The sequence below is a fragment of the Macaca mulatta genome, chromosome 1 (genome assembly GCF_049350105.2).
Source record: "Macaca mulatta isolate MMU2019108-1 chromosome 1, T2T-MMU8v2.0, whole genome shotgun sequence".
NCBI classification, from domain to species: Eukaryota; Metazoa; Chordata; class Mammalia; order Primates; family Cercopithecidae; genus Macaca; species Macaca mulatta.
Window position 1 is genome coordinate 84,818,467 of NC_133406.1, and position 26,228 is coordinate 84,844,694.

The 26,228-nt window shown below is 33.6% G+C and overlaps 1 protein-coding gene across 11 annotated transcripts in view; it reads right to left on the reverse strand.

The window, feature by feature from the left end:
- The window catches only part of CDC42BPA (CDC42 binding protein kinase alpha), a 328,744-nt gene that overhangs the window by 65,220 nt on the left and 237,296 nt on the right, over positions 1 to 26,228 (reverse strand). For 4 of the 11 annotated variants that reach the window (XM_028826295.2, XM_077938812.1, XM_028826282.2 and 1 more), the window contains 4 exons: positions 25,782 to 25,887; positions 25,068 to 25,216; positions 23,387 to 23,478; positions 20,923 to 20,999 (listed from right to left, as the gene is read on the reverse strand). In XM_028826295.2, coding sequence (XP_028682128.1) covers positions 20,923 to 20,999; positions 23,387 to 23,478; positions 25,068 to 25,216; positions 25,782 to 25,887 — 424 coding nt within the window. Of the gene's footprint in view, positions 1 to 3,367; positions 3,473 to 10,911; positions 10,951 to 20,922; positions 21,000 to 23,386; positions 23,479 to 25,067; positions 25,217 to 25,781; positions 25,888 to 26,228 lie in introns of all 11 variants that reach the window. The other 7 variants (XM_077938809.1, XM_077938808.1, XM_028826204.2 and 4 more) reach the window with 3 other exon arrangements.

Sequence of the window (26,228 nt, forward strand, 5' to 3'; positions counted from 1 at the left end):
AGAAATTAATTTCCAAAGAAGGGAATTATTTAATTTTATTGGAATTATTTAATATTATTGGAATTCTGACCTTAATACAAATTTAGTCACATACCGTATCTTTCTTAGGTAGCTATGTAAAATATGGTCTTCTTTTATGGGATTTTATTGTAAGCTATTTCTTTGAATGAAAAAAACCAATAATTTCACTGGATGTTATTATGGGGATAAAAGAGCCACTGCTTAATCAGCAAAGCAGTTAAAAAAAAAAAAAAAAAAGACATGGAAAGTAACTTCCTTTCAGGATGCCAAGCAAAAAAATAAAAGGAAAAAGCCAGTCTTTGTATAAAGTACAGAATATTTTAAAATATTACAAGAAAAATGGATGGTCCTTTCTTTGCTGTTACTATACAACCTCGTCTTTGTTGTTACTATACAACAATCTATCTTTGTTGTTACCATACAACCTGCAAAACCAGAATATTTTATATGCACTATAGCCTTAAAACAAAATTCAGTCGAGTTTCTCAGTTTTCTGTTTGTGACTTTAGCTCTAATTTAGATTTTATTTACTTTTAAATAGCTTAAAAAGTTTTAAACCAAACTTATAATTTAACATTTGAAGAGATAAATATGAAAGATAAAAGAGAAGAATGCTGAAAATCTATGTAAGTTAATAAAAAACAATAGGAAACAAATTTGTCAAATTTACATAGAAAGTTCAAAGGTTATTAGAATTAAAAAGAATTAAGCAAGGGTGCTGGATACAAGATCTACAGAGTTTATAAAGACAAGGCAATGCACAGTAAGAAAATGTATTTAAAAAGAATCCCACTCACCATAGAAACAAAAAATTTAAGGTACCTAGGAACAAATCTAACAAGCAATATGAAATACACTGAAAATAATGAAACTTTATTGAAGGATATAAGAGAATCCCTAATATGTATACTATGTTCATAGATGGAATACTCAGTATCATGAAAGATGTCAATTCTCCTCAAATAGATCTATAAATTAATGCAATTCCAATCAAAAGCCCCATGTGAAACTTGACAAGTTGACCTTAAAAGTAATATGAAAAACTAAAAGGTCAAGAAGAAAAGGAAGAAGAAGGTAAGTGGGATGGCTCACCATACCAGGCATCAGGAATTATTTTAGAGTGAAAATAATTGTAATTAAGACAATTTACTGTCAATGCAGGAGTAACCAAAAGAACAATGCAAAAGAGAGTATCCAAACGGATACATGCATATAATGCAGAAACAAACATAACAAATCGATGGGAAATATAGCAGGGTCACGTGTTCATATGGGAAAAAGACATTAGAAGCCTATTTCCCATTATACATAGCAATATATATCAGTTTGATTAAGGTCCTAAACAAGTAAAAGCAAAATTTAAAAACTTTTAGAAGAAAATATAGAAGAAAATCTTTATAATCTCTGCAAAGAGAAGAACTGCTTTAAAAAGACATAAAAAGCAGAAGTCGTAAAGAAAAAGACTGATAAATCTGACTATTTTAAAATCAAAACTTTTGCAAGACAAAAAGACACCACAAATAAAATTTTAAAAGAAGCCACAGACTGGGAGAAAATATTTGCAATGCATATAGCTAGCAAAGAATTAGTATCTAGAGTATATAATGAACACAAAAAGCTATAGGAAAAATGATTCAATAGAACAACAAAGGACACAAACAGGCAAATCATCAGTGGTCAATAAACATACAAAAAGATGCTGAATAACACTAGAAAACAGATGCAAGGTAAAACAAAACTGATACTTCATATCCATCAAGCTGGCAAAAGTTAATGTGTGACAGTGAGGTGAGGATGTGGGGAAATTTAGAACTCACACACACTGCTGGGGGAGTGAAAATTGGTCCAACCACTGTGGAAAACAATTTGGTAAGAACCAGTTGAACTTGAAAATACATACAACATACAACTCAGTAATTCCACTAAGTATATATGCCAAACAAACTGCACATTTGCAAAAACAGATATGAGGATATTCACTTCAGCACTGATAACAACGAAAAACTGGAAAAACCGAAATATCCAACTACAGCAGAATGGATAAATAGTTGTGATATATGCCACAGTTGTAATGAATGAACTAAATGAACACATATTTGTAGGAATAAACCTGAAAAGCAGACTTTTGAATGAAAAAAATTACAAAAGGATACAGGTAATACTTATGTAAATTATAAACACATAATAAGCACTACTATATGTCATTTAGGATACAAATGAAATAAACATGTAAAACCAAGAAAGGGAAGATGCACATCAGTTTCAGGATATTTAGATATGTCTGGGAAAGAAGAGTGGGGAATGGTATACACGAGGATGTTTCAACTGTTTCTGAAATATATTTTCTTTGAATAAAAATCTGAAAAACAATTAAGCAAAATTTTCATATCTGTTTAATCTGTGGGTGATACTTACATGGGTGTTTATATTCTCTGAATGCTTGAAATATTTTATCATTAAAACAAAAATGTATAATCTCAAAATATTAAAACAATTATAACTAAAAACACAAGAGGGTCTCATTAACCAGTTTGGGGGAGTCTATCACAGAGTTAGAAAAAACAAGTCAGAACTTGACCACAATCTCACACTTCGCTTCAGACAGCTCTTCAGATTGGACTATCTGCTTCTATTGGAATGCTAGACACAGCTCTGGAGATTTAAAAAAAAGGAAAGCAAAGGAGCTTTGTCTGAATCGTGATGCTGAATGAAGAACCAGAGTTGAATCTTAAGGTAGGATGGCATGGACTGAGGTACAACATTCTTTGGACTTGTGGAAGAAATGATCTCTGATGAGAAAATTGGCCTATTGGCTATTTAAAACCATTGATTGACATTTAGTGTAAACACAGCACTGTTTTTTGCAGTACGAAATGCCAGGATTTAGTTGACTGTTACCAATTTAGCAGTTAGAATGAACTATTCAGTTGCCAGAAGTGGCTATTTTATTTTTCAGCTCTACTTATGATGTAACAGGTTAGTTATATCATGACTTATTACATTTATTAGAAGAATTAAAATATGAGAATGGCACCTGCATTGCCATTTGCCTAGAGTTTCTAATAATTCAAAAATTTACATAATTAATCTTCTGTTCTACACAGTTCTCTAATTAAAGACCATCTTTCTAGTTAGTTTTGTCTATTTCAGGTTGACTATTTGAGGACAATGTGCTCTTTAGTTTTTTACTTCTACCTACATTATTAGTTAAACGTAATGACCTCCAACAGACTGTAACTTATTACATAATATATTTGGTTAAGAGAGAGACAGACTTGTTTTATTCAATTCCCTCTTTCCTGACACAAGTGAAAAGTTGGGGAGCAGGGCTGCTCCAATGAGGCACCTTAACTGGCTCAGCTTCACTAGATGTGGAAGGAGATGTGGACCGTGACTGGATGTGAAACTTGACGCTCGGGTTCCATACATATGTGTTCTCAACGGGATCAGTCTAGGAAAATAAGTCGGGAAAAACAAAAACCCAAAAAATCACTTTTAAACAATGTGCAGCTCTTAGCAAATTTCTGTAAGGCATGATTACGACAACATTTCTTGAGAAAGGAGGATAACAAACTTTAGTTTGAATATTCACATTAGGGATACATCATTATACAGAAGCATAACCACTAGCTCTAATGTAAACAAGGATTGACACAATAGTTAACCAAAGGCTCCTCCCTGATCTTCACTGTTGATCTCTTACTTTGAGCACTGGTCCTACTGCACATTCTACGTTGGTATTCCACATGGAACTTTTTATTTCACGAAACAAATCATACATGTGAAATAAATGTGGAGTACTTAATAGAGATACATACTGCAGATTAAAGATAATTTTGTCCTTGATAAGAATGAAGTTTGGTCTTTTACTACTCATCAATTGAAAGTAAAAAAACCCTAACCTATCAGTTTTGTGCAGGACACTAAAGGAAGTCTTCCCTTTATTTTGCACCAGTAGAAAAATCAGCACTTATATTCAGTCGCATCCTTTTAAACCAAGTATTTTTAGAAATTAAAAATGCTTTGGTTTAAAATTTAGCATAAAAGATCTTATGAAGCATACTGATTGACTAGTCGGTTTGGCAAGTTTCATAGTGACTAGGATTGACTTTTTAAAATGATAGGACAATGAAGACAATTTGGAAAAGTGGTTCAGGAATTTATTCTGAATATGTTGTACAACAAAACAATGCTTAGATCAGAAGTCACAAATCACAAGAACAGCATCAGTTTAAGAATTCAAACATGAACTTATAATTATTTTCCTTTGTTCTTACTATGGCTATATTTTAGAGGGAAGACATGATGATAATGTACCCCTTAGAAATGTCACTGATGAAAGATTCAGGTGCAGTTGAAACTGCTGGCAAAGTAGAACTATTAAAACAATGAATTAAAATATAATGCCCTGTACTCAAAACTAAGTGAAAAGCAAAATTTCTTTAAAATTCTGGGTTGAATGATAAATAATTGAGAATAGAAATACTTGGAAAAGAAGGTTCCCCTAGAAATTAACTTCATAGATTTGTTTTTAGTTCAACAGAACTCTGGGCATGTGGCTTCAATCTCTAAGGGCACAAATTGTTTTCTCAAGTTGGGGATATTTTCCTATTGATAATTATGTAGAACACTGTTATCCATGTATGATATGCTGCATATGTTAAAAACAGTCAACTTTTGTTCAATGTGGAGAATTTTAAAAATCTGGCAAGTGTATGGGAGGAACAGGCTAGCAGGCTGGGAAACACCATCGTAGCCCTCCATTGGTGCCCACTACGGCCTTCCTGGGTGGTGGACATGGAAAGGTATTCTGGTAACCACAAAGCCACTGCCAGGCCATAAACTTTCAGCTAGTGGATTTGGGAAAAGTAGGGAGAAGAAGGGTCTCACTGAAGGCATTAGGGGTCTTGGAGCAGCAACCATTTACCAACTGCTAGGATACTCAATATTTTAAAAAGTGGCACCACTGAACTAAAGCTTACCAGCTGAATATCAGCTCTGTATGTGTGATGTGGCTGATTTCATGAAACTAGTATGCCTTGTGAAGTTGGAGAGCCAGGCCTGTATCCCATCTCTTGAGTCCAAATTCAGCACTATTTCTGTTCTACCAGAGGCATCTCCACAGCAGAGTAATTTACTCAAAGTAATTTAATAATCAAGGAGGCTAAGTAATATTATCTCCTTTCCTGATAGTAAATTTTGACCAGGAAAAGAAAAAGTGGAAGAAAATGGGACTCAAGACACATTTTGCCCAGTTTACAATTTTATTCAGCAACAGCCATGGAGAAAGTAATCAGTTTAGATTATAAATATGAAATATGACCCTGAGTTGGGAATACGGCAGAAATGTCTTTCAGTTTCTAAAAGTCTCCTCCTCCTAGTTTTCATAAGATTATATACATTGCAAGGAGAATCAGGAGTCCATGGAGAGAGGCTTCAGTTAAAATGGAATTAAGAAGCAAAGCAGAATTGATACATTTTATACCAGTGAGAACTTAAAACTGACTGAAATATCAATTCAGGAAGTTTTAAGGTATCTAACTAGGGGACGTTCTATGTGTAAAAAAACTGGGCCATCTTAGGAAAATTTAAAAGTTTCTGACCTGTTGCAAAAGGCTTTAGCCCCACAGCCTGACTGAAAGACATAAAATGAGAAGTTCCTGTGTGAAAGGTAATGCTGTGTATATGTGAATAGCTGATATTACGGCTTTGTATATCTGGGTTTGATTATTTCAAAAACTCTTTAAAAATGGGAAAGGCCAAGTGTTTGCTGTTTCCAAAAGCACAGGTTGAAATTTTACAGCAGGTCTGCTCTTCAAGCTGTTTAAACACATGCTGACAGAAGTTGGGCATACTGTCTTATACTTTCTCACATTAAAATTAGAAAACACTGCCTTATGCCATTTTGTCAGTATACGGTCTAATGGAAGGTTATATCATGAAATCAGCAAACCTAAAAAGCAGTGCTTTCTCTAGCCCCAGAGCTGGTTGTTAAAACACTTACCAGCATGTTTGCTGATCCTATGAAAATGTGATATTATGACAGTGGGATATTGGAGACAGGAAAAATACACTATCAAGTTAATTTGTGACTACACAAATTAGTAACTCTTAAATAACTCTTGAGGCTTTTAACACACACCTCTTGGCTCCTCTGTCAAGTCTTATTCTCCTAACTAGTTTTTCTCCATCAATAAAAATGAAAGAGAATATGGATATGGATAGATTTAAAAGTGATTTTCTTTGCTGAATGAGGTAAAAGGTGGTTATTCAGAAATAGAAAATATTTAATTTAAATGAAAACACTTGTAATAAAGTAGAATAATGAAAATTAACATACTAGCTTTTTAGAGTTGTATACTCTTAAAGTAAAAATCAATTTCAGAGTTTAAACAAAATCAAGTAATTTTTCCTTTAAAAAATAGTAAAAGTAAGTGAAAATACTGAAATATTTTGAGATGGTATTAGGCATATTAAAAAGTTGGACTATGTCAATTATAGTGATAGTCGTATCTTTAATTTTAAAAACCTATGAACATAATAATTAAAATTTAAAAATTACCACTTTACTTTCAAAGTGTGTTTCTTTTAAAGACAAAGGACAAAGCTTGGTAAAGATGAATAAACTCAGGGCAAAAACCATTTCAAATATCAAAAAAAAAAAAAAAAAATGTCCAGGACTTTTAAATGAAGCTAATGCTAATAACATTAATAGATTTAAATATTTCATTTCATTTCTCGGTTATCACCAGTGTAAACAACATCTCAAAAGTGGTGTAACACTAAAAATAAGAAAAATACAAATCACTTATTTTTTTCATTCAGGTTTTAATTATTACCAACCAGAATGGAATTTTCAGGAAGTTACTAATTTTAACCACAAGTAAATGCTTACCAATGCATTTATAATTAATGGCTTATTCTATCCACTAAAAAGCAATTAATTCTATTAAACTTTCAGAATATTCAGTGAATACATGCTGGCATTTAAAGATAGCCTATGATTCAGTTTAACAATGAATTGTCAATGACTCTGATATAGTATAGCAGCAAAGCAACTAATTAATACCATTAGTTATTTTATTACGAAGTATTTTAAAACCTTAAAAACAAACATAATCATTATTAATATTATATTTTAGTCACAGAAGTTAAAATATTCTTTTTATCATTTTTTATGTGCTAAAATACTATAGCATTAAGTATAATAATGCAGCAAAAGCTAATAAACATACATAAATAGCAGAGATATTATAAATTCAATATAAGAAATATCTTTAAGTAAATGCAATTTTTTCTTTTTTTTTTTTTTTGGTTAGCTAATTTTCTTTTCCTAAGTAAACATACTTTAAGGTGTTACTCTGACGAAGTCATTAGAAACATCTACTATACTTCAGTATCATTTTTACTTAATGCTCTGTTAAAAAAGAAGAAAAGCTGAATATTAGTGGTACTGTCCACACTGTGAAACATTTTAATGCAAAATGTTCATAATGGTCCCTGAATTTATTAGGATTTTTCTACTAAAAGATCTTCAAATGTATTTTTACAGTAGTACATTAAAAAAGGTTTTTCCTCCCCCCTCAGGATCACAGAACTGATTTTTAGATGACCCGCTTATCAAGAATTCCTCAAATTATGGACAGTATGGTTTTCCCATAAATAATAAAATTAACTAAACCCACTCATCTTGAATATGTATCAACAGGCCTTTTCTACTGCCTAAATAATTACAGATTTGTACAAGTAACAACCCTCTCATAAGAAACCTTGTTTCAAAGTAGAAAACACCAAGATTTGACCATGGATTATACATGGTCAACCTACTAAAAATTAGCTTGCATTTAACAAGTTGTTTGTTATTGCTAAATGTAAAACTGTAAGTTAAAAAGTCCCAGTTTCTTTTCTTTTCTCTCTTTTTTTTTTTTTTTTTTTTGAGACAAGGTCTTTCTCTGTTGCCCCCAATGTACGGCAGTGGCACAATCATGGGTCACTAAAACCTTGAACTCCTGAGCCGAAGAGATCCTCCTACCTCAGCCTCTAGAGTAGCTGTGAATATGGGTATGTGCCACCATGCCTGGCTAATTTTTATAAAACTTTTTTTGTAGAGGTAGGGTCTCCCTGTGTTGCCCAGGATGGTCTCGAACTCCTGGGCTCGAGCGATTCTCCTGCCTCGGCCTCCCAAAGTGCTGGGATTACAGGCTTGAACTACCATGCCTGGCCAAAATCCAGTCTCTATCAATTTTCTTTATCCTTTAGCTAGAAGTATTTTGAAAACAAAGTGGAAGGTAATTTAGTATTTTGTATTTAGAACACGTATAAACTCAAATCTTCAGTGATATATTTATTGCTGTTAACTGAGCTTATGATACAAAAACAGTATTATAGAAGTACTATATCATTTGGAAAACAGTAAATACATTTTATTGCTCTAGAACAAATCCTAACAAATGACTAAAGGTTATGACCAGTAACGGTAAGCTTCCTAGTTATATATAATGCACCTTGTTTCCCTTTAAGAAAATTTATTCTCAAGTTATTTTCAATATACTGATTTGAATATTTAGTCTGGAGAATTTACACATATTCTAACAAAACATAAGAGAAAGTTAAGCCATATGTGGGCTATAAAATTTCTGCTCCAAACTCTAAAGGAACAATCTGAAATAAGACATTCAGCGTTTCTCACTATTAATGAAAGCACTGTGGAAATCTCCCTCATCATTTCTATTTGGACATTAACAATACCATCAATAAAAAGTTTTTCTTCTACTATACTTAATACTACTTATAAAGAAAAGTATTCAAACTGTAAATGAGGTTTAATAGCATACTAGAAAAAAGAATGCAAGAAACATTCTTTTGTAATACTACCTCATTCATATGACATTTCATAAATATTTATTAAAATACTGCACATTTTCTTGTCTAAAACCATGGTATATAACATAAAATCTTATGCTACTGTTACAACAGAGGCCATTGTTAAGAATGGTAACTATTTGTGTCCTACTGAAATACATCGATGTCCCAGGGAACACTTGAGGTTCTACACTACGCCACTGAGATGCTTCTATTTAACAGCTGAGTAATTTGTAATTCTTCAAGCATCTTCACAGGCACTATTACTTTTCAGTGGCTGACTTTTTTTGTCAGATGCTTAACCAAAGAAAAACTGAAGGAGGCCAGAAAAGCAGATAACCAAGCTTATTATATCTATGTTTAAAATAATCATATGTAATTATAAGTCAATAGATTATGGTTAATTATAGTTTATTCATATCCCATAGAATAAAGACATAGAATTAAGGAGAGACCTTATAACAGCTATTTCCCTCCACAATTTTTTTCTTATTTCAAGATTCACAAAAAATGTTCTAGGTGGCCAAGGCCCCAGAATGTCTGCAAGGCAAGTGAGACAAAATTAATCCATAATAAAATTAGAGAAACAAATCCTAAATTATAACCTTATTAAGAAAAACAAGTAGTTAAAAATTTAGTCAATTCACAGGCTGATGATTTGACCCTAATATAATTGGGCACAGAACATATGGTTTTCCCTTCTAGAGGTTATGTAATGTAATCAACATATATTCAGATTCATTTGATAAATCCAAATATCTAATGGTTTTAAGTCTCAACAATTTTCAAAATAATCAAGCAATCAGTTGAACTAGTAATCTTCCATAAACACAATAATTAATGAGATATCACTTGAATGCAGTTCTACTGGCCATAGTACAAGTATCCGAAATGCTTATTCATTATTAAGCAGCAATCCGAAAATATTATATATGCTATATTAGAGTTATTCAAGTTTATTTTACAACCAACCCTCCACCATACCAGAAAGACAGAACCACAGGAAGCAGGAGGCCACCCCAACTGCTTCCCATGCCTACCACAAACCAGAGAATTCCCTCATCTAGAACTTTCCGAGTCCAAGAATTCTGAATGTAAAGTGTTGATCAATCTCCATGGAGATGACCAGTGAACATTACGAACTTTTATCTATCACTGACTTTCCTTTTTAATGTTACTATTTTACATAGTATATGAAATCCCAACACTGTCAGCTACCCTGTCGCTTTTCCAATAGGGAGTATGTATGTGTGTATATGACTAGTGTTGGGATGTAGAAAAATTCCAACTCTGGGCATGTCAGAATCTTGTAGCACAGGGGTAGTGGTTGACTCATTTCAAGTTGAGAAACATGGAGCTAGCATTAGTATAGGAAGATATTTACAGTTTGTTAATAATACATATATAAATAATGTTACTGATATTTTTTAAATCTTGGAATTATGTTAGAATAGAAAGGATTTATTATTAACATTATTTCCGCAGATGTAGATACATATTTTGGGAAATTCCTTTGAACTACATTAGGAAAAAACCCCAAGATTTCTCCAGAACTGATTTACATAAAATTGTAGTCAATCATTAAGATGTATAATTTATTCCAAATCATTTTTGAATTTTGTACAACATGAATTATCAAGTTTTCTTTCTACATAATTAAAATCTCTAAGAAACAATCTACATATTTGCTTACAACAGATTCTTAGGAGCCCATGTACTTTATCTCTGACTAATTTAGAAGGCATACTTTAGGATCACTTTTCCCTTTGATCAAAATAAAAAAGATATCTTATCATTTTAGTAGTTTGGTTGTAGTAATTTATATGAACATTCCTAAAGCTTTGCGGCCAAAGCCAAAAAATAAAAAAACACATAAAAGCAGCACAGCAACAGCAGGAGCAGCAGCACAAACATGCAATAAATGTAATAATATACCACAAAAACATTAACAGGTTCAGCAATCACAGGCAAAAGGATGAGAGAGGGGTAAAGTCTCAGGATGGGTACATAAGTGCAAAAGTCTCTTACACGTCTGCCTTTGCTAGCTGGAGTACAGGATGGAGAGCGCTTCAACAAAGAAAGGAGAATACAACATGTTACAAATATTTACACACATAAGACTCTCAAGGACTACTATTGTATTAACAGAAAAAGTATATAAACATACACAGAAGGCCACTGTTTTGGATAGGCTGAATGTACATGTATTTTTAGGAAAACCTAGAGGATAGGATGGTAAAGAAACAGTTGTTTGGACTACATCTAAGGTTGATAAACTTTTCACTGGCCCATGTACAGTGACCCACACAAGGCTTCATCAAGTGACGGACAATTTCTTTTCTGGAAAGGTTGGCAGTAGCAGACTGGAACAAATGAGAACAAAAAGGATCTAGTGCTCATTTAGTGCTGGCAAACATTTAATAAAATAATGAATTAGCCTGGTCTTAGACATTTACCTACTAAATTTTTACTCTTTTCAAAAATGATTCTTTTAAATAACAAGGCCTAAGTTAGGATTTCAGAATTAAAGATAATATATTAAAATAAAAAGTTATTTGAACAATACTCCATCCTGACTCAACTTCAGCCATAGTCAAAAGAGGGATTTTCACCTAACATTAAAGAATTAAGTAATTAGGAAAAAAGTAACAATTATCTCAAAATATTTTTGTGATGCTCCAGCAGTAGAGCTTCACTAATATGAAATATCTGCTTCAGCAATTTCTAACATTCAATCCAACCTAACGTTGATTGTGAGCTTACAATACGTTGGATACTAAGCAGACTTCGCAAGGGACTGAAAGATAAACAAGACATGGAAGTTCACAGACTGGTAGAGAAGACATCATGCTAGCAACAACGTGACAAATGCTATCATTGAGATACATATAAGGTTTGGATGGGAACCTAGAGGAGAGACAGACAAGATTTTCATGGGAACCTAGATGAGGGAACTTATAGACTAGGTCTACAGGAGTTATAGAAGATTTAAGAAAAAAGTGAAAAGTTCAAGAATGAGAAACACTACCAAAAATTCAGTATTAGTGTTACAATAACTCTGGCAGATAAGTAAATAGGAACTACTATTTTTTTTTTTTTTTTTTTTGAGACAGAGTCTCGATCTGTCACCCAGGTGGATGCAGTGGTGCGATCTTGGCTCACCCTAACTTCCACCTCTCGGGTTCAAGCGATTCTCCTGCCTCAGCCTCCTGAGGAGCTGGGATCACAAGTGCGTACCACCATGCCTGGCTAATTTTTGTATTTTTAGTAGTTTCACCATGTTGGCCAGGCTGGTCTTGAACTCCTGACCTAAGCGATCCACCTGCCTCGGCCTCCCAAAGTCTGGGATTACAGGTGTGAACCACCGTGCCCGGCCAGAACTATTATTTCTTTCCATAGGAAACTGGAATGGAAGATAACTTGAACACTGTCCTATGGAGTTAATAGTAAACCAGGATTAGAAGGCCTGGAGAGTTCTAAAGAAGTTTTTCCATTATGGAGGTTAAAGTCTCAGGTTCAAACCTAGTTACTTTTCCTCAGTTATTAATGGGAAGAATCTCTCTCATCCCTTCTTGCCCCCAAAACCAAACGACGAAACAATAAACAAATCAACTCCAACTCTTCCTCTAGCTATCAATTAATCTCTCCCTTCTTCCTTAATAATCATAATAACATTTATTATGTGCAGAGTATATGCAGATCCTTTTCAAAATTCTTTACATATATGAATTATTTTAATTCTCACAGAAACCCTGTAAGGTAGGAGTTATGATCCTAATTTTAAAGATGAAGGCGGATCAACTTGCCTAAGGCTATAAAACTATTAAGTGGTAGGGCCAGGATTCAAACCTCCTCAGCCAGACTTCTGAAAAATGGTATACAATCGCTGTCTGTACTTTCTAAACTTTCAATTAATTTCTAATACAGTACAATTTAGATTCCGCTTTGATCTGATATTCAGCAGGTCAGTATTTCCGGTTTGTCCTATCTGACCAGCCACCCCTGCCAAACCATCACACTGACCATTCTCCTCCTTAATATTCTCCACTCCTCTAGTTTTTCTGACAGGTACTTTCCTGAGAAACAGCATACTTCTCAACTATTGCTCTTTCTTCGCTTTTGTGGAGTCCTATTCCTTTACCCTTTCTTCAATGGAGATTCCAGGTTTCTGTCCTTGGCTCACTGCTACAACCTGTCCCTTGGGGAATCTCATCCACTTTCAACTCTGATTATTTCCAAATCTCTGTTGCCAGTTCACTCCTCTTCCTTAAACTCCTGACGCATATATTAAGTATCTGACTGTCTGCTGGACATCTCCAACTGGATGTCCCTTAGGAATCTCAAACTTAACTTGTCCAAAATGAAGCTGTCACTTTTCCCTTCTGTTAAATCTTTTAATAATTATTACATATGGGACTGCTTAAACCTAAGCTCCGTAATATGAAGTATAAAGTTGAGAAACACAGACCCTCATTCTGGCCTTTGCCAGTGTCTTCATACTCATTTCTCAATCCCTTCCTCACCCTTTTTGTTTGCCAAGCAAGGGACAATTCAAACTAAATTGAAATCTCCCTCTGCCCACAACCCCGTAACTCCCTGCTCCCTCTCCCCACAAGTTTGCTCTGCCTGTCTAGAATATAATCCTCGTATGTAGTTCTTTTATGATTTTGCTGAACATACTCATCTGTGAAGACCCAGCTCAGGCATTATTTCCTTTAGTAAGCTTTTCTGGATCCTCCTGGGTTCAATCTGAAATCTCTCTTCTTTGTATTCCCATGATATACAATCTTTATCTTTTATCACTGTATTTCCCACATGGTGTTATAGTTATCTGGTTATATATTTGTCTTTCCCATTAGACTGTCAGGGCAGGAAATATTGCATTATGCTTAAGGGCAGGAAATATTATGCTTAAGGGCAGGAAATATTGTATTACGCTTAGCATAAGCCTTTAAACTTAAAAATTCTCAATAAATATTGAATGAATCCTTCTGAACGTCCACAGTACTCATGGCATTTATTGCTAGGTATTTCTCATGGCATTTATTGCTTTCCACATTGCATAGTGCGTAACTGTATAATTATTTTTCTAATTATAAAATAAGCATTTTGAGGTCTGTTTCCACATCTGCTTTGTCTTTGTAGCCATTATGCCCAGTATATTACTACCCATGTAAAAAGTGCTAAAATGTTTAACATTAAAAAAAAAAAAAACTTTTTTGGCTATCTCTACTTCTAAGACTAGAGTCTGGAGTGTGCTAAAACCATGAAAAAGAGTATGAATATCTCAAAATAAATATATTATCACTACACTAAAACAAGTTAAAATGTATCCTGAAACTATCTTTGAAAATGAAGGACAACACATTTTCTAAGCTAATATCATTTAAAGCTAATAATGATGCTATCACCACAGCAATGATTTCTTACCAAAGTGTTTACCTAGAAATTGTCTAATTTTTATGTTTTCAACAGAAAAAGTGAGTTAGAGGAAAACACACCCACACACTTTCTCCCTCATATATACCTACACACACTGTGGTTTTTTATAAACACTGAAATTGAATTCATGGCAAACACTGTAAACCAACACCTTGTCTTAATGTGCAACCAAATACCACTTTAAAACATGTATTTCATATACAGGTCTATGACTTGCCACGAAAACTTTAAGACTGAATATGAAGGTATGCACATAAGGAGAAACCAAAAGAAATAATCTCAGGAGTATATAATTTGGCTAATAATTTTTAAGGTTCAATTAATTAATCCTAGAGGTCTTATTTAATAAAATACCAAAGAAGAAATGGACTACATAATCATGTCTTTCCCTTTAGATTGTCTAAATATATATGCGATAAAATATGTAATATATACAATTATATTCAACATAATATATTGCCTAAGTTGAGGAAAAAATGCATGTAACTTTCTGAAATATACAATCTTCAGGTAGGGTTGTGGTGAATATGTGGATAGAACTTGTGAAAACAAGAATTGAATGAGCAAATTTCAGGAATGCCAAAGAAGCTAGGTCTGATTTTGGTCATAGGATTAAAAATCTTTAAAATGTATTTTTTAAAATTATATTTCCTACCAATTCTCACATAGAATTGACCATCCCCCCAAGTATCGCTGAAACTATGCTGCCAAGCCTCAGATTTCTGTAACTGATTGTAACAGAATGTAAAAGAATGTAAAAGAAATGGAAGATAAAACAATGTTAAATCAAGAGATAAATTAAAGAAGTTAGAAGCCATGACTGAAATTAAATATTTTGAAGCATCTTAGCAAGATGTTATACAAGGTTAAAACCAAGTCCAGAACTCAGTCTGTCAATATTGTCAGACTACTTGCTGAATGGAAAACAATATTAGGGGGACCAGACAGTTAGGCTATAGACACTGTCTCTGTTTCTTAGTGTCTGACCTTTATATTCAGGAGCTTAATCCTTGATTTACTCTTTCATCAGTATATCAGAGCAAGACAACTCTGAAAAGCAAGTTGAGTACATTCTCATTTGCCAGGCAAATGGGCAATTTCTATTTTTGTGAACTAGGACTAAATGAACAAAGAATAGAATTATAATTTAATCAAATTCAAAACTTACTTAGCACATATTTAATATATGACAATATGTTTCTCAAATATAAAGAGCAAGCAGCTAATTTATATGATTGTAATTAGTATTATCTATAATTTACTGAAGCCAAGCTTTTTTAGGTTCAGCTGAAAAGAAAATGAACTGAAGAGAGTATAGGAAGTTGCTACAAGCTTGGTGTGATGATCCCTGGATCTGTTACTATTGGGATGAAGGGAATAGATTGGGGAGAGAAACAGGAAAATCTAAGCAGCTGAGCTCCATTTGTTCCTCACCCTGTTTATTACCTAGAGAAAGAGGCTGGGGCTAATGTGGACTAGACAGTCCAGGATTGGGCATGTATGGTTGAAGGAAAATATGAGGGTAGAAGTGGGAATAATTTATACAGCAGAAGGGATCTTGGTATCTCTGTTCTACTGCTTTCTTAATAGGTTGAATGGAAATGCCTTTCTCAAGAGACCACTTATCAAAGTAGTCTCAATGTCTTTTAAAATTAACTCAAACCCGGCCAGGCGCGGTGGCTCACGCCTGTAATCCCAGCACTTTGGGAGGCCGGAGCGGGTGGATCACAAGGTCAGGAGATCGAGACCATCCTGGCTAACACGGTGAAACCCTGTCTCTACTAAAAATACAAAAAATTAGCTGGGCATGGTGGCGGGCGCCTGTGGTCCCAGCTACTCGGGAGGTTGAGGCAGGAGAATGGCGTGAACCTGGGAGGCGGAGTTTGTTTGCAGTGAGCCGAGATTGTGCCACTGCATTCCAGCCTGGGTGACAGAGCAAGACTACGACTCAAAATAAATAAATAAATAAATAAATAAATAAATAACTCAAACCCTTCTTTATGTGTCCTAAAGAATATTTTACATAACAATGTATCAGCACACTGTCCTAATCCCCAAAGATTGAGAACTTTAAAAAAGTCACTCAAAAATGGGAGAGAAACCTATCCACTCTTAAGAACAGAAGAGTGCCATAATGGTTAAAACAACTGGATTAAATATTTTCTAAGGTTTTTCTCCTTTAAAACTCTATGATTCTACATGTAGAAAAGCCCAAATGCTTACATTCCCCCAAGTTAGAGCAGCAGAGAGTGTTGAGAATATACTCTGTTCTGCCTTGTTGCCTCCTTTCATTTTCCCAAAGGGAAGGGAATGACTGGTATTACATATATTCCTTTTCTTCAAAGCTACTCTTACACATACAAGGATTGGCCAAACAATGTGACTTAAAAAGGAAAGCATCTTGCTCTGAACATCTTCCCATTGTGCCAAAAATTCCAGCATTCATTTGAATTTTAAGTTAACAGGCAAAACATGTGGAGGAAAAATTAGGGGTGGGAACATTTTAACTTAAAACTGTATTGTTTTAAATAAAGTAACTATACTTTTAAGAGGCCTGTGTGAAAGGGTAAAAATAGGAGTAAAGAAGGTAACTTTGGAGGAGGAAAGGCACCGGTGGTAAAGCTCCAACAAATCAGAGGGCAGCATGAGAACACTGGGTTCCCAGAGACAGAGGGAGAAGAATGATAATATGTTGACACCAAAGGACCTGATTCCTGCAATTTTGCTTAGTACTAGCTTTATTCCCTTCTACACCTACAAGCTCCAGCTGCAATTCAAACTTTAGGTCTTCAACATAATCTCCTTTATAGCAACAAGACAGAAAACAAAAAAGAATGTCCAGGAGGATGTGTACTACTCATTAGAGACTTACTTACTGCAAAGGGCAGGCATATAAGCGTCAAGCACAATATAACTATATTTGGCACAGAGAACAACAGAGAGTTGATGTGCTCCTTAAGAATCCAAGTGTGGCCAGCTGCAGTGGCTCACACCTGTAATCCCAGCACTTTGAGAGGTTGAGGCGGGTGGATCACGAGGTCAGGAGTTTGAGACCAGCCTAGCCAACATGGTGAAACCCCACCTTTACTAAAAATACAAAAATTAGCTGGGCACAGGGGCATGCACCTGTAGTCCCAGCTACTTGGGAGGCTGAGGCAGAAGAATCGCTTGAACCCGGGACGCGGAGGCTGCAGTGAGCTGAGATTGTGTCACTGTACTCCAGCCTGGTGACAGAATGAGACTGTCTCAAAAAAAAAAAAAAAATATCCAAGTGCCTAGCAGAAAAGGAGCTACAGAAGAACTTGAGCATTATACGAAATCTCTTGGATGCTGAACTCAAGTATGTCAAAGACTGAATACTGCTGTTCATCATTCTGGTATGACTCTGAGGATCAAATGAATGAATAGTAACTCTGGGAAGGGAGATCATAGGTACAAACTCTAAAGAGAAACATGAAGTTTGTACCATAAAATATTGGTGGTGGGTAGATGACTGAGTGACGAAGAGCTAAGAAAGTATTTAAGTGAAACTGAACTGATGGACAAGAAAAGAAGCTAAAGAGAATACAGAAAGGGAGGGAACCAGCTTATTAAGAGTAATAAGTACATTATTACTGATGGCATTACATACACTGTTTCTTTAAATCTTCAAACAACATTATGATATTAGTTCTATTATTATTACTATTTGTCTGATGAGCAAACTTAGGATGTAGAAAGGTTAATTTCTTCCAAACCATACACCTAGAAAGTTGTACAGGCAGGATTTGTGCCTACTTATGCACTTAACCAATAAATTGGGAGAATGGAGCTTAGAAAGCACATGAGTGGGAAATCATGCCTTTTAGGAGGTGGAATATAAATAAAAGATTTGGCAGCTCTTGTGAGCTCAGCTCTTTTATACTAGGAGTTTCCTTGCAGTGCAATAAAATTTACTTTCATGTCTGTACTGAGCTCATGGTTGCATTAATAGAGGGTAGAGGATGAGAAAGGATATTTCTGGAGGAAAAGTAACACTGGGAAATGGCTGTGGGGTACTCAGGCATTACAGGTGGGTGGCAGCAGTGGCAGAGTGCCTGTGAGAGCAGAAACAAGCTGAGGACCTGGCTGGGGTGTGTATTCCTGAAAGATCTGCTGAGAAGACCTCATGCATTTGCCAAAATACATACTGCTCCTAGGTTTTACAACCAAATATATATATATATATATTTTTTGTGTGTGTGACAGGAAAAGGGATGGAGAGGACTTTGTTAGAAATAAAAAGATTTTCTAGTGGAAAGAACAACTAAAATAATTTACTCAAACTTCCTTCCCTTTCTTTTTAAGGTGAATAGTATCTGTATGAAAATATCATATTAAGTATTTTTAATATCCTGAGCAGATTATAACATGCAATACCATTGTACATGAGGAGAGTTCTCTTTTCATCACACTATAGAATTAACCAAAGTAATTATTTGTTTTGAGAATAGCAAAACACTTATGAAAATGTGCAAACTTCAGTATAAATATTCCAAACATATTCAAAATCACTTTTTTGTTGCATAATTTTTAAACATCTAGATTAAGAAGTTCCTTTAGCACAGTATTATGCTAACTACTCTTCTGACTATAAGTATCCTAACAAAACAGAAATAATGAAACATTTAAAAATCTTCCCTGGTTTTAGAAACAGTTCTATGCACAGTATTTGCATTTGAATACATTTTATTTCCCCATTTCTCTAAAGATTAATGTTCAACAGGATAATAAATGCTTTAGGACAAGAATTACTGTGCCATTTAATGTGGAATAGAGAGAATGTTATTCCAGAAGTAAAGAGAATGAATGATACACATTTAACAGGAACTTCTAAATTATTAAATTGATAGAATTCAGGAGAGAAAGTGATAATGCAGTCAATTTATAGTGCATATAGTGCATATGTTAACTAAAATCACTTTGCACATCAGAAAAGAAATTCTTTCAGAATTAGAATTTCAGAATTTTTAATTGATTTATTTTAAAATCAGTACTCTATTATTGGCATACAATAAAACCTACTGGAGAAATTAATTAAAAGTAACTTTTTTGATTATACCATCAGAGGTTTATTTTTAACCCACATAGAAATTAAACAGTAAAGTGCTGAAAAGAAAAGTGAAAAGTAAAATAGAAATCACCAGGAAAAATAAAAATAAGCAATTATTTTTATATATACATATATATAAACCAATAAATAAGCATTCTAGTTTTAGAATTCTTACAAAGATTGAAAATACTGGGATTCTACAAGTCAAAGCATTTTTCAAAGTAAATTTTTACTTCATTATGTTTAATACTGATAAATCTTTCATTATATTTAAGATAATAAAGAAGCATATTTTGGCTCACATAAATTTTCAAATGTGGTATTTCTAAAACTGACTGCATTACTAGGCAAATTCTTCATATCAATTCACTGATCTTTTTTACTGAAGGATGCATTGGTTTGAAAATCAAAGACTTACGTCATCCAAAAAATCAATCAGTGAAGATGAGGAAGAAGAAAAGGAATCCTATTTAACGAATACAGCAGTAAAAAAATAGAAAATATGGATGAAGCAATTTAATAAGAACAAATAATAAATCAAAAATTTTGTAAAACAATTGAAAGGCAAATGACATTAATTCAAATAAATAAATGAGAAAAGCAGTCACTATCATTGTTCTTGAGAAACTTAAGAGATTCATTAATTACTTTTTAAAGAGTGATTCTTTTTCCTTTTCCTAAAGGAACGAAACACAATTCATATACTGTGCCCAAAATGTAATAAAATGAAGCTCATGACAAATAATTAACAATCAAATTAAATGTAAGTACTTTTGAAGTAACAACTAAAAGTAAGCAATGGAATTCCTGAGGCTTGTAAATCTTCCCACTGGAATGTAAGTTCTAGTGGGAAGGACTTTGTCTATTTTGGTTACTACTGTATCTCGAGCACTTACAACAGTGCCTTGCACAAAGCTACATGATTATTATTTGTTGAATAAAGATATAATCACACTTAAATTTACTGAGACAAAAATATACTTGATAACAGTAAGCTGATTTTTTTAAAGCAAAGAATTTAAATACTAAGAAATGATCAAATTACATAAACACAATTTCATTACTGTATGATCTGCCTAACAGGGTCAATGTAATACCTTTTAACAAAAAGCATTTCTTACTGTATAGTTTTTAAAAGAAGAATTGATTTGAAATAAGAATCAGCAATACCTTATTGTCAGCTTTGACATTTTCTCACTTTTTATTGTGGCATTATGCTTTGGAGAATAAAAAAAATTGTCAAATTATTTCAAAAGTTGGGATTTGTTCTGCTCTTAATGTTTCTTAAGGGAAATGAAATTGCTTTTCAATCTTATAATGACTCTCATGATTAGATCTTTCTTAGATGTTTTGTTAAAAAGAGGTGGGATTATAGTCTCCATAAGAAAGCAGAACATATTCCTCTGCTAATATGTTTTTGTTTATTTAAGATTCTAGGTCCTCTCATGTGAGAAGCAATAAAACGGTTTTATTGTAAGTGAATTTTAAATTGACCCCAGAGGATATTTGGCATGTTTAATACTTACTTCAAATTGATCCAGAGCATCGGAAGGCGTATTCAAAAATGCCAAGAAAGAATGCTGTGAGTCTTGGTGCTCTATACCTAGAAGACAGCAGCAACTTTTTTTAAGGCTACAACAATCAAAACTGATTTTAATGGATAACCTTCCCTGTCTGAATCTATTAAAAGCATTTCACAAACTACTGTATTTCAAACCTGATCACTATTATTAACTCGACATTTAAACAAAACTAAAATACGCTAGTGTTTCCAAGAATATCACTTAACAGTTCAATTATATCAGTTTCCATGAAACGCTTATTTAATTTACTGAGTTTCTTTCTTTTTGTGTATAGTAAATAATAAAAAAAACACATTAAATCTTTTGGTAGGCTTGAGAGAATTTAAAAATAGGAGTCTGTTTATATCTGATTTTTCTAAGCTAATTTAACACCAAACAGGCTTCTGTTTTGAAATAGTCTTACCAAAGCATAGAGTAAGCACTAATACAAAAATCCTTTATAAGAAATTAATGCATTGATAAAACAAATACACTTAATTACAAAAAAGCTGTCAATCTGACTTCAGGTATTTTTTTATTGACAGGATGAAGACTCCAAACCCCAGTTTTTCTCAGATGAATTTTTAAAAATTCATACATATCTCTTGACTGTAGCATTAACTTTAAATGCACAATTTCCCAAATAATTCTTAAAACATACAAATAAAAATACCAGGTAGAAAAAAACCAGAAAACAGCCAATCCCACATTTTTTACTTCCATATGCTTAGGAATTGACATCAGCTGATTTGTGTTTTTCATATTACTATCTAATAACACATCTATTAGTATTACTATCTAAGACTATCTAATAACTGATAACATAGTTATCAGGTAAGGCAATATGTTCAGAAATTCATTCAAATATTGAAAGTGTGCCAGACACTGTTCTAGACACTTGGGGACATAACAGTAAATGAAGCATTAAAAACATCCTTGCCCTCATAATGTAAATATCACATTATATTACTGAAGTAGTAGCATACGTTATGTTATACAATAAAATTTTGTTCTGCAATATTCAAAATCCAAATTTAAAAAATGTGGTAAACATGCCTTCATAATGTGATAAACTTAAGTCTCCTTCAAGTTTAGGTCTACTCTAAAAATGATACAATCAATGTCATCTGGCGTGCAAGTCATATTCTACACTAGTCTCTCTCCTATTTGCCATTGCGGCCACAAGTTGTCCATGTCTTATGTATTCTTTTTCTTTTCATCACTAAATAATGTATCTCCCTTCCAATTTTCATTAATTAAAACCTAGCTTGATTTTCATTTTGGCATGATGGCTTGTGCTCCTAATCTGAATTACTATTCACTTTTTCTGGGCTCCTTCCTTTTCTTGTTAATTAAGAAATTCAATCAACAAGAATTTATTGAGCATCAACTATCTATAAAGGTTTTTTCATGTTAGCTTCTTTATGTGATTACTCGCTGTTCTCCATCATTTTACATGCAGATGCAGAGACTCCACCAGTTTTATCTCACTGTGTTGCATGGCTGAGAAATGATGGAGAAGTACTTAGACCTAATAAAAAGCCCATTAACGAGTTCGGTATTCAGTGATGGCTGTTGTTAGAAAAATCAATTTCCAATAAATGCATATAAGATATCCCTTTATTTTAAAAATATCTATATTTCTTTTTATTAAATCTTCACATTCTTAACATCCACATTAAGGAAAGTTTAAGAAGTTCATGTAATACAGCTATCAAGCACTCTGACTAAGCTTTAACATGAATGGAAAAATGTTCAAGTAAAGTTTTCAAGAAAATGGTAATAAATCCGGGATATCCCACAGGACAAGCAATTTAAGTGTCAAACTGGAAGAAGACATTAAAATGCCCCCCCAAATTTTCCTTATTGAATTGCTCCATTAATACTAGATTAATCTTTAGCTATTTCATACATTGTTTCCTCAACTATCCTGAAAGTGTATCCCCCCCAAATTTTTATACATCTAGGCACATAAAAAGTGCTAAGAAATACTTGTTCAAGTACCCTTACCAAGTTCTGAATGTTAACACACATTGCCATCGTCAGAGTGATAACCTTATATTATAGCATTTGAGAATATTATAAAGTACATTATAAAATAAAATTTTTTTCCAATCACAAAAATGTTATTCATGAAGTAGTCCATGGCACTGAAAAAAACATCAAATTTATGGCAAAGTGTCTTTTTCTGTTACTATGAAATCTTTAAACAATGCATATTAAGTAAAACAAAATGACTCAGAGGCCAGTCTTCCAAATGTGTGTGTACGCACATGCATCATATATACACACATGTATTCATAAATGAGTGCCAGAATTGCTTATGTCAACAATTCTCCCACCTATGCAATGAACTGATTCTTCTGTAATAAAACATATTTATAACATAATAGTAAGTCCTGAGTAAGGCAAACACACACTCCCATACCCTTTTCAGATCTAAGCTCTTCAGTGTCCTTTATCAGTTGTTCGATTTCTGAGAGCAGTTCCAAGTTCTTCTTCTCTGAATCTTTTAGTTTACTTAAATAAGGAGAAAAAAGGAAAAATGTCATTTTTATTGCTGGTTACTGAGCCATCTTGGATGTAGCCAAACTTACTTGGTTTAAGTGTCAGGCATGGTAAATTAGGGGACTGTAAATTACGGCAGGAAGAACGAATACAGCCTGCTACCTACTTTCATGTAGATTAACAGTTTTACTAGAACACAGCCAATCTCATTCATTTAAGTATTAACTATGGCTGCTTTTACACTACAATAGTAGAGATGAGAAGTTGTGATGGAGGCTAATCAAAGCCTAAAATATTTACTAAGTGAACCTTTACAGAAAACATTTGCTGACCCTGAACTAAATTATTAAATTTAAAAATGTTATAAAATCAAAGGTTTATTTTAGAATTCTGTTAGACTTTGTTAGATATTATATCATTACAGGCAACCATGAAAGTGGAGCATATACAGGAGTAAGTTTATAATTTTTCAAACTGGCTCATCTTCCTGACTTATGAACAATATGTAAACTCATTATGTCCTAGGTGTAAGGAGAAAAGATCTTACTTATTTCAAATCACAACCCAGAGAATGACATTGATTAGCTCTTTACGCTGGGATCAAATTCACTTTCTCCAGGAAAAGTTTTCCCCTCCTCAATGCCACGTAAGCACATTTAAGTAAAACATACAATGTCTGCATTAGTTATAGCAAAAAGCTTATAAACCAAAAGTTTATAATCCGACAGAGGTATCATGTATCTGGCCTTTGATATGATTAAAAAGATTAACAATTGCAGTTTAAGGACTATGAATATACACCATTAAAAACTGAATTCATGGGCCTGCATTTCTTTTCAGGCTTTTGGAACTTTTGATATTCTCAGCAGTCAATGGATTTTCATATTTGTAGTTTCACTTGTGATGTGAAGTTTCTATTGTTCCTCTATGTCACGTAAACTGACTTATTTTGAACCATGTTTATAATCAATCTAATTGTGAATCATTTATGTATTCAGAGTATGATTCACTCTAGTGTTGTGACAAGAATTGAGGAAATGTGTTCATTAGCTAACTGCTTCAGAGACTGTGGGATATACTTTTTCTAAATACATAAGGAAACATGAAAAATAATAATTATACTTAGAAGATATTATACCATTGTGAAATGTGCCATCAATAGAATTTTCATTTATAAAACACCTAAAAGACCTATGGTAGAGGCCACAATTTTCAAATGATTATATTTTGTTCTCACCATACATTGTACTTTTATACAAATATAATATTCCTAAACATGAGAGAATTTTAGGTTTAATAAAATTTAAGTCAACTAAATTTTATAAATAAGAGGAAAAGTAAATAATGGATTATTATTTAATACTATTAATTCTACTTTATGGACAAGCCAGAGGAAAACAAGGCTATATTAAAACCTCATCACTATCTACAAGGTTTGAAAGCATCTATTTTCATCTATTTTTGAAAGCATCTATTTTCGTAACATATTTGGCCATCATTTTTCTAAAAGAAAGCAATGGAAACTAAACATGTAACTTCTCCACAAATGACTCTGACAAACTCAGAAATTATTCTAGTGGGACTATATTATTCAATCTTACCATTCTGTTATGATATTAGATGCTTTAACTTTATTCAACTCTTCTTGGATGGCCTGTTTGGCTCTTATTTCTGCATCCAGAGCTGACTGCAACTCCAGTCTAGCTGACATATCCAGTTTCGCAAAACGACGCATTTTCCAGGGCATATCCTATGAAATAATGACTGTGTTTTTAGTTCCATCCTATTTTTAACATTTAAATTATTACAGTTAACCAGCTGTGTGTTATGTTTTTCTAAACTGGAAAAGACCCAAACTAATCGTTTTCTCATAAAAAACTCTTTAGTAGGCTCAAAGTCTAAACAAACTGATACAAGTAACTGGATTTATTATAGTGTTTTTTAAGTCTCTTTTTTCTTTTTTTCTTTTTTTTTTTTTTTGGAGACGGAGTCTCGCTCTGTAGCCCAGGCTGGAGTGCAGTGGCCGGATCTCAGCTCACTGCAAGCTCCGCCTCCCGGGTTCACGCCATTCTCTGGCCTCAGCCTCCCGAGTAGCTGGGACTACAGGCGCTGCCACCTCGCCCGGCTATTTTTTGTATTTCTTAGTAGAGACGGGGTTTCACCGTGTTAGCCAGGATGGTCTCGATCTCCTGACCTTGTGATCCGCCCATCTCGGCCTCCCAAAGTGCTGGGATTACAGGCTTGAGCCACCGCGCCCGGCCTAAGTCTCTTTTTTCTAATATGATGAGCCTCCATGCAAAATCATAGAAGCTTACTGTTGCTCGTGTACCCAAGCTGGAATTTCTTAATGCCTCCAATTCTTCAGTCATTTTAGAAGCTAAGGCCTGAAGATACCCTCGTGCATCCTTTTCATCGCTGACCCTAGAATACGTAAAGACAAAGTACAAAAGTAAAACAAAAAAGCTTCAGTGCAATATATGTTATTTTAAAGCTTCCTAAAGAAATAAGTGATAGGAAATTCAAAGATAGTCTTAAATAATTTCTTTGAAAAGGTCTACCATAGTATACTACCTGTCAGCAACTGGGAAGAGGTTTATGGAACTGTTCTTTTTATGTACATGGTAGAGCTGGTGAAGTTTACAAAAGTCCAGGTTACTCATAGCTGATAAATTAGTAAAACTTCACCCTTGAAACACAGAATTAACATTCTTTAAATCTAACAACACAGATGCACACATGGGTGAGGTTTTCTAAATAATAAG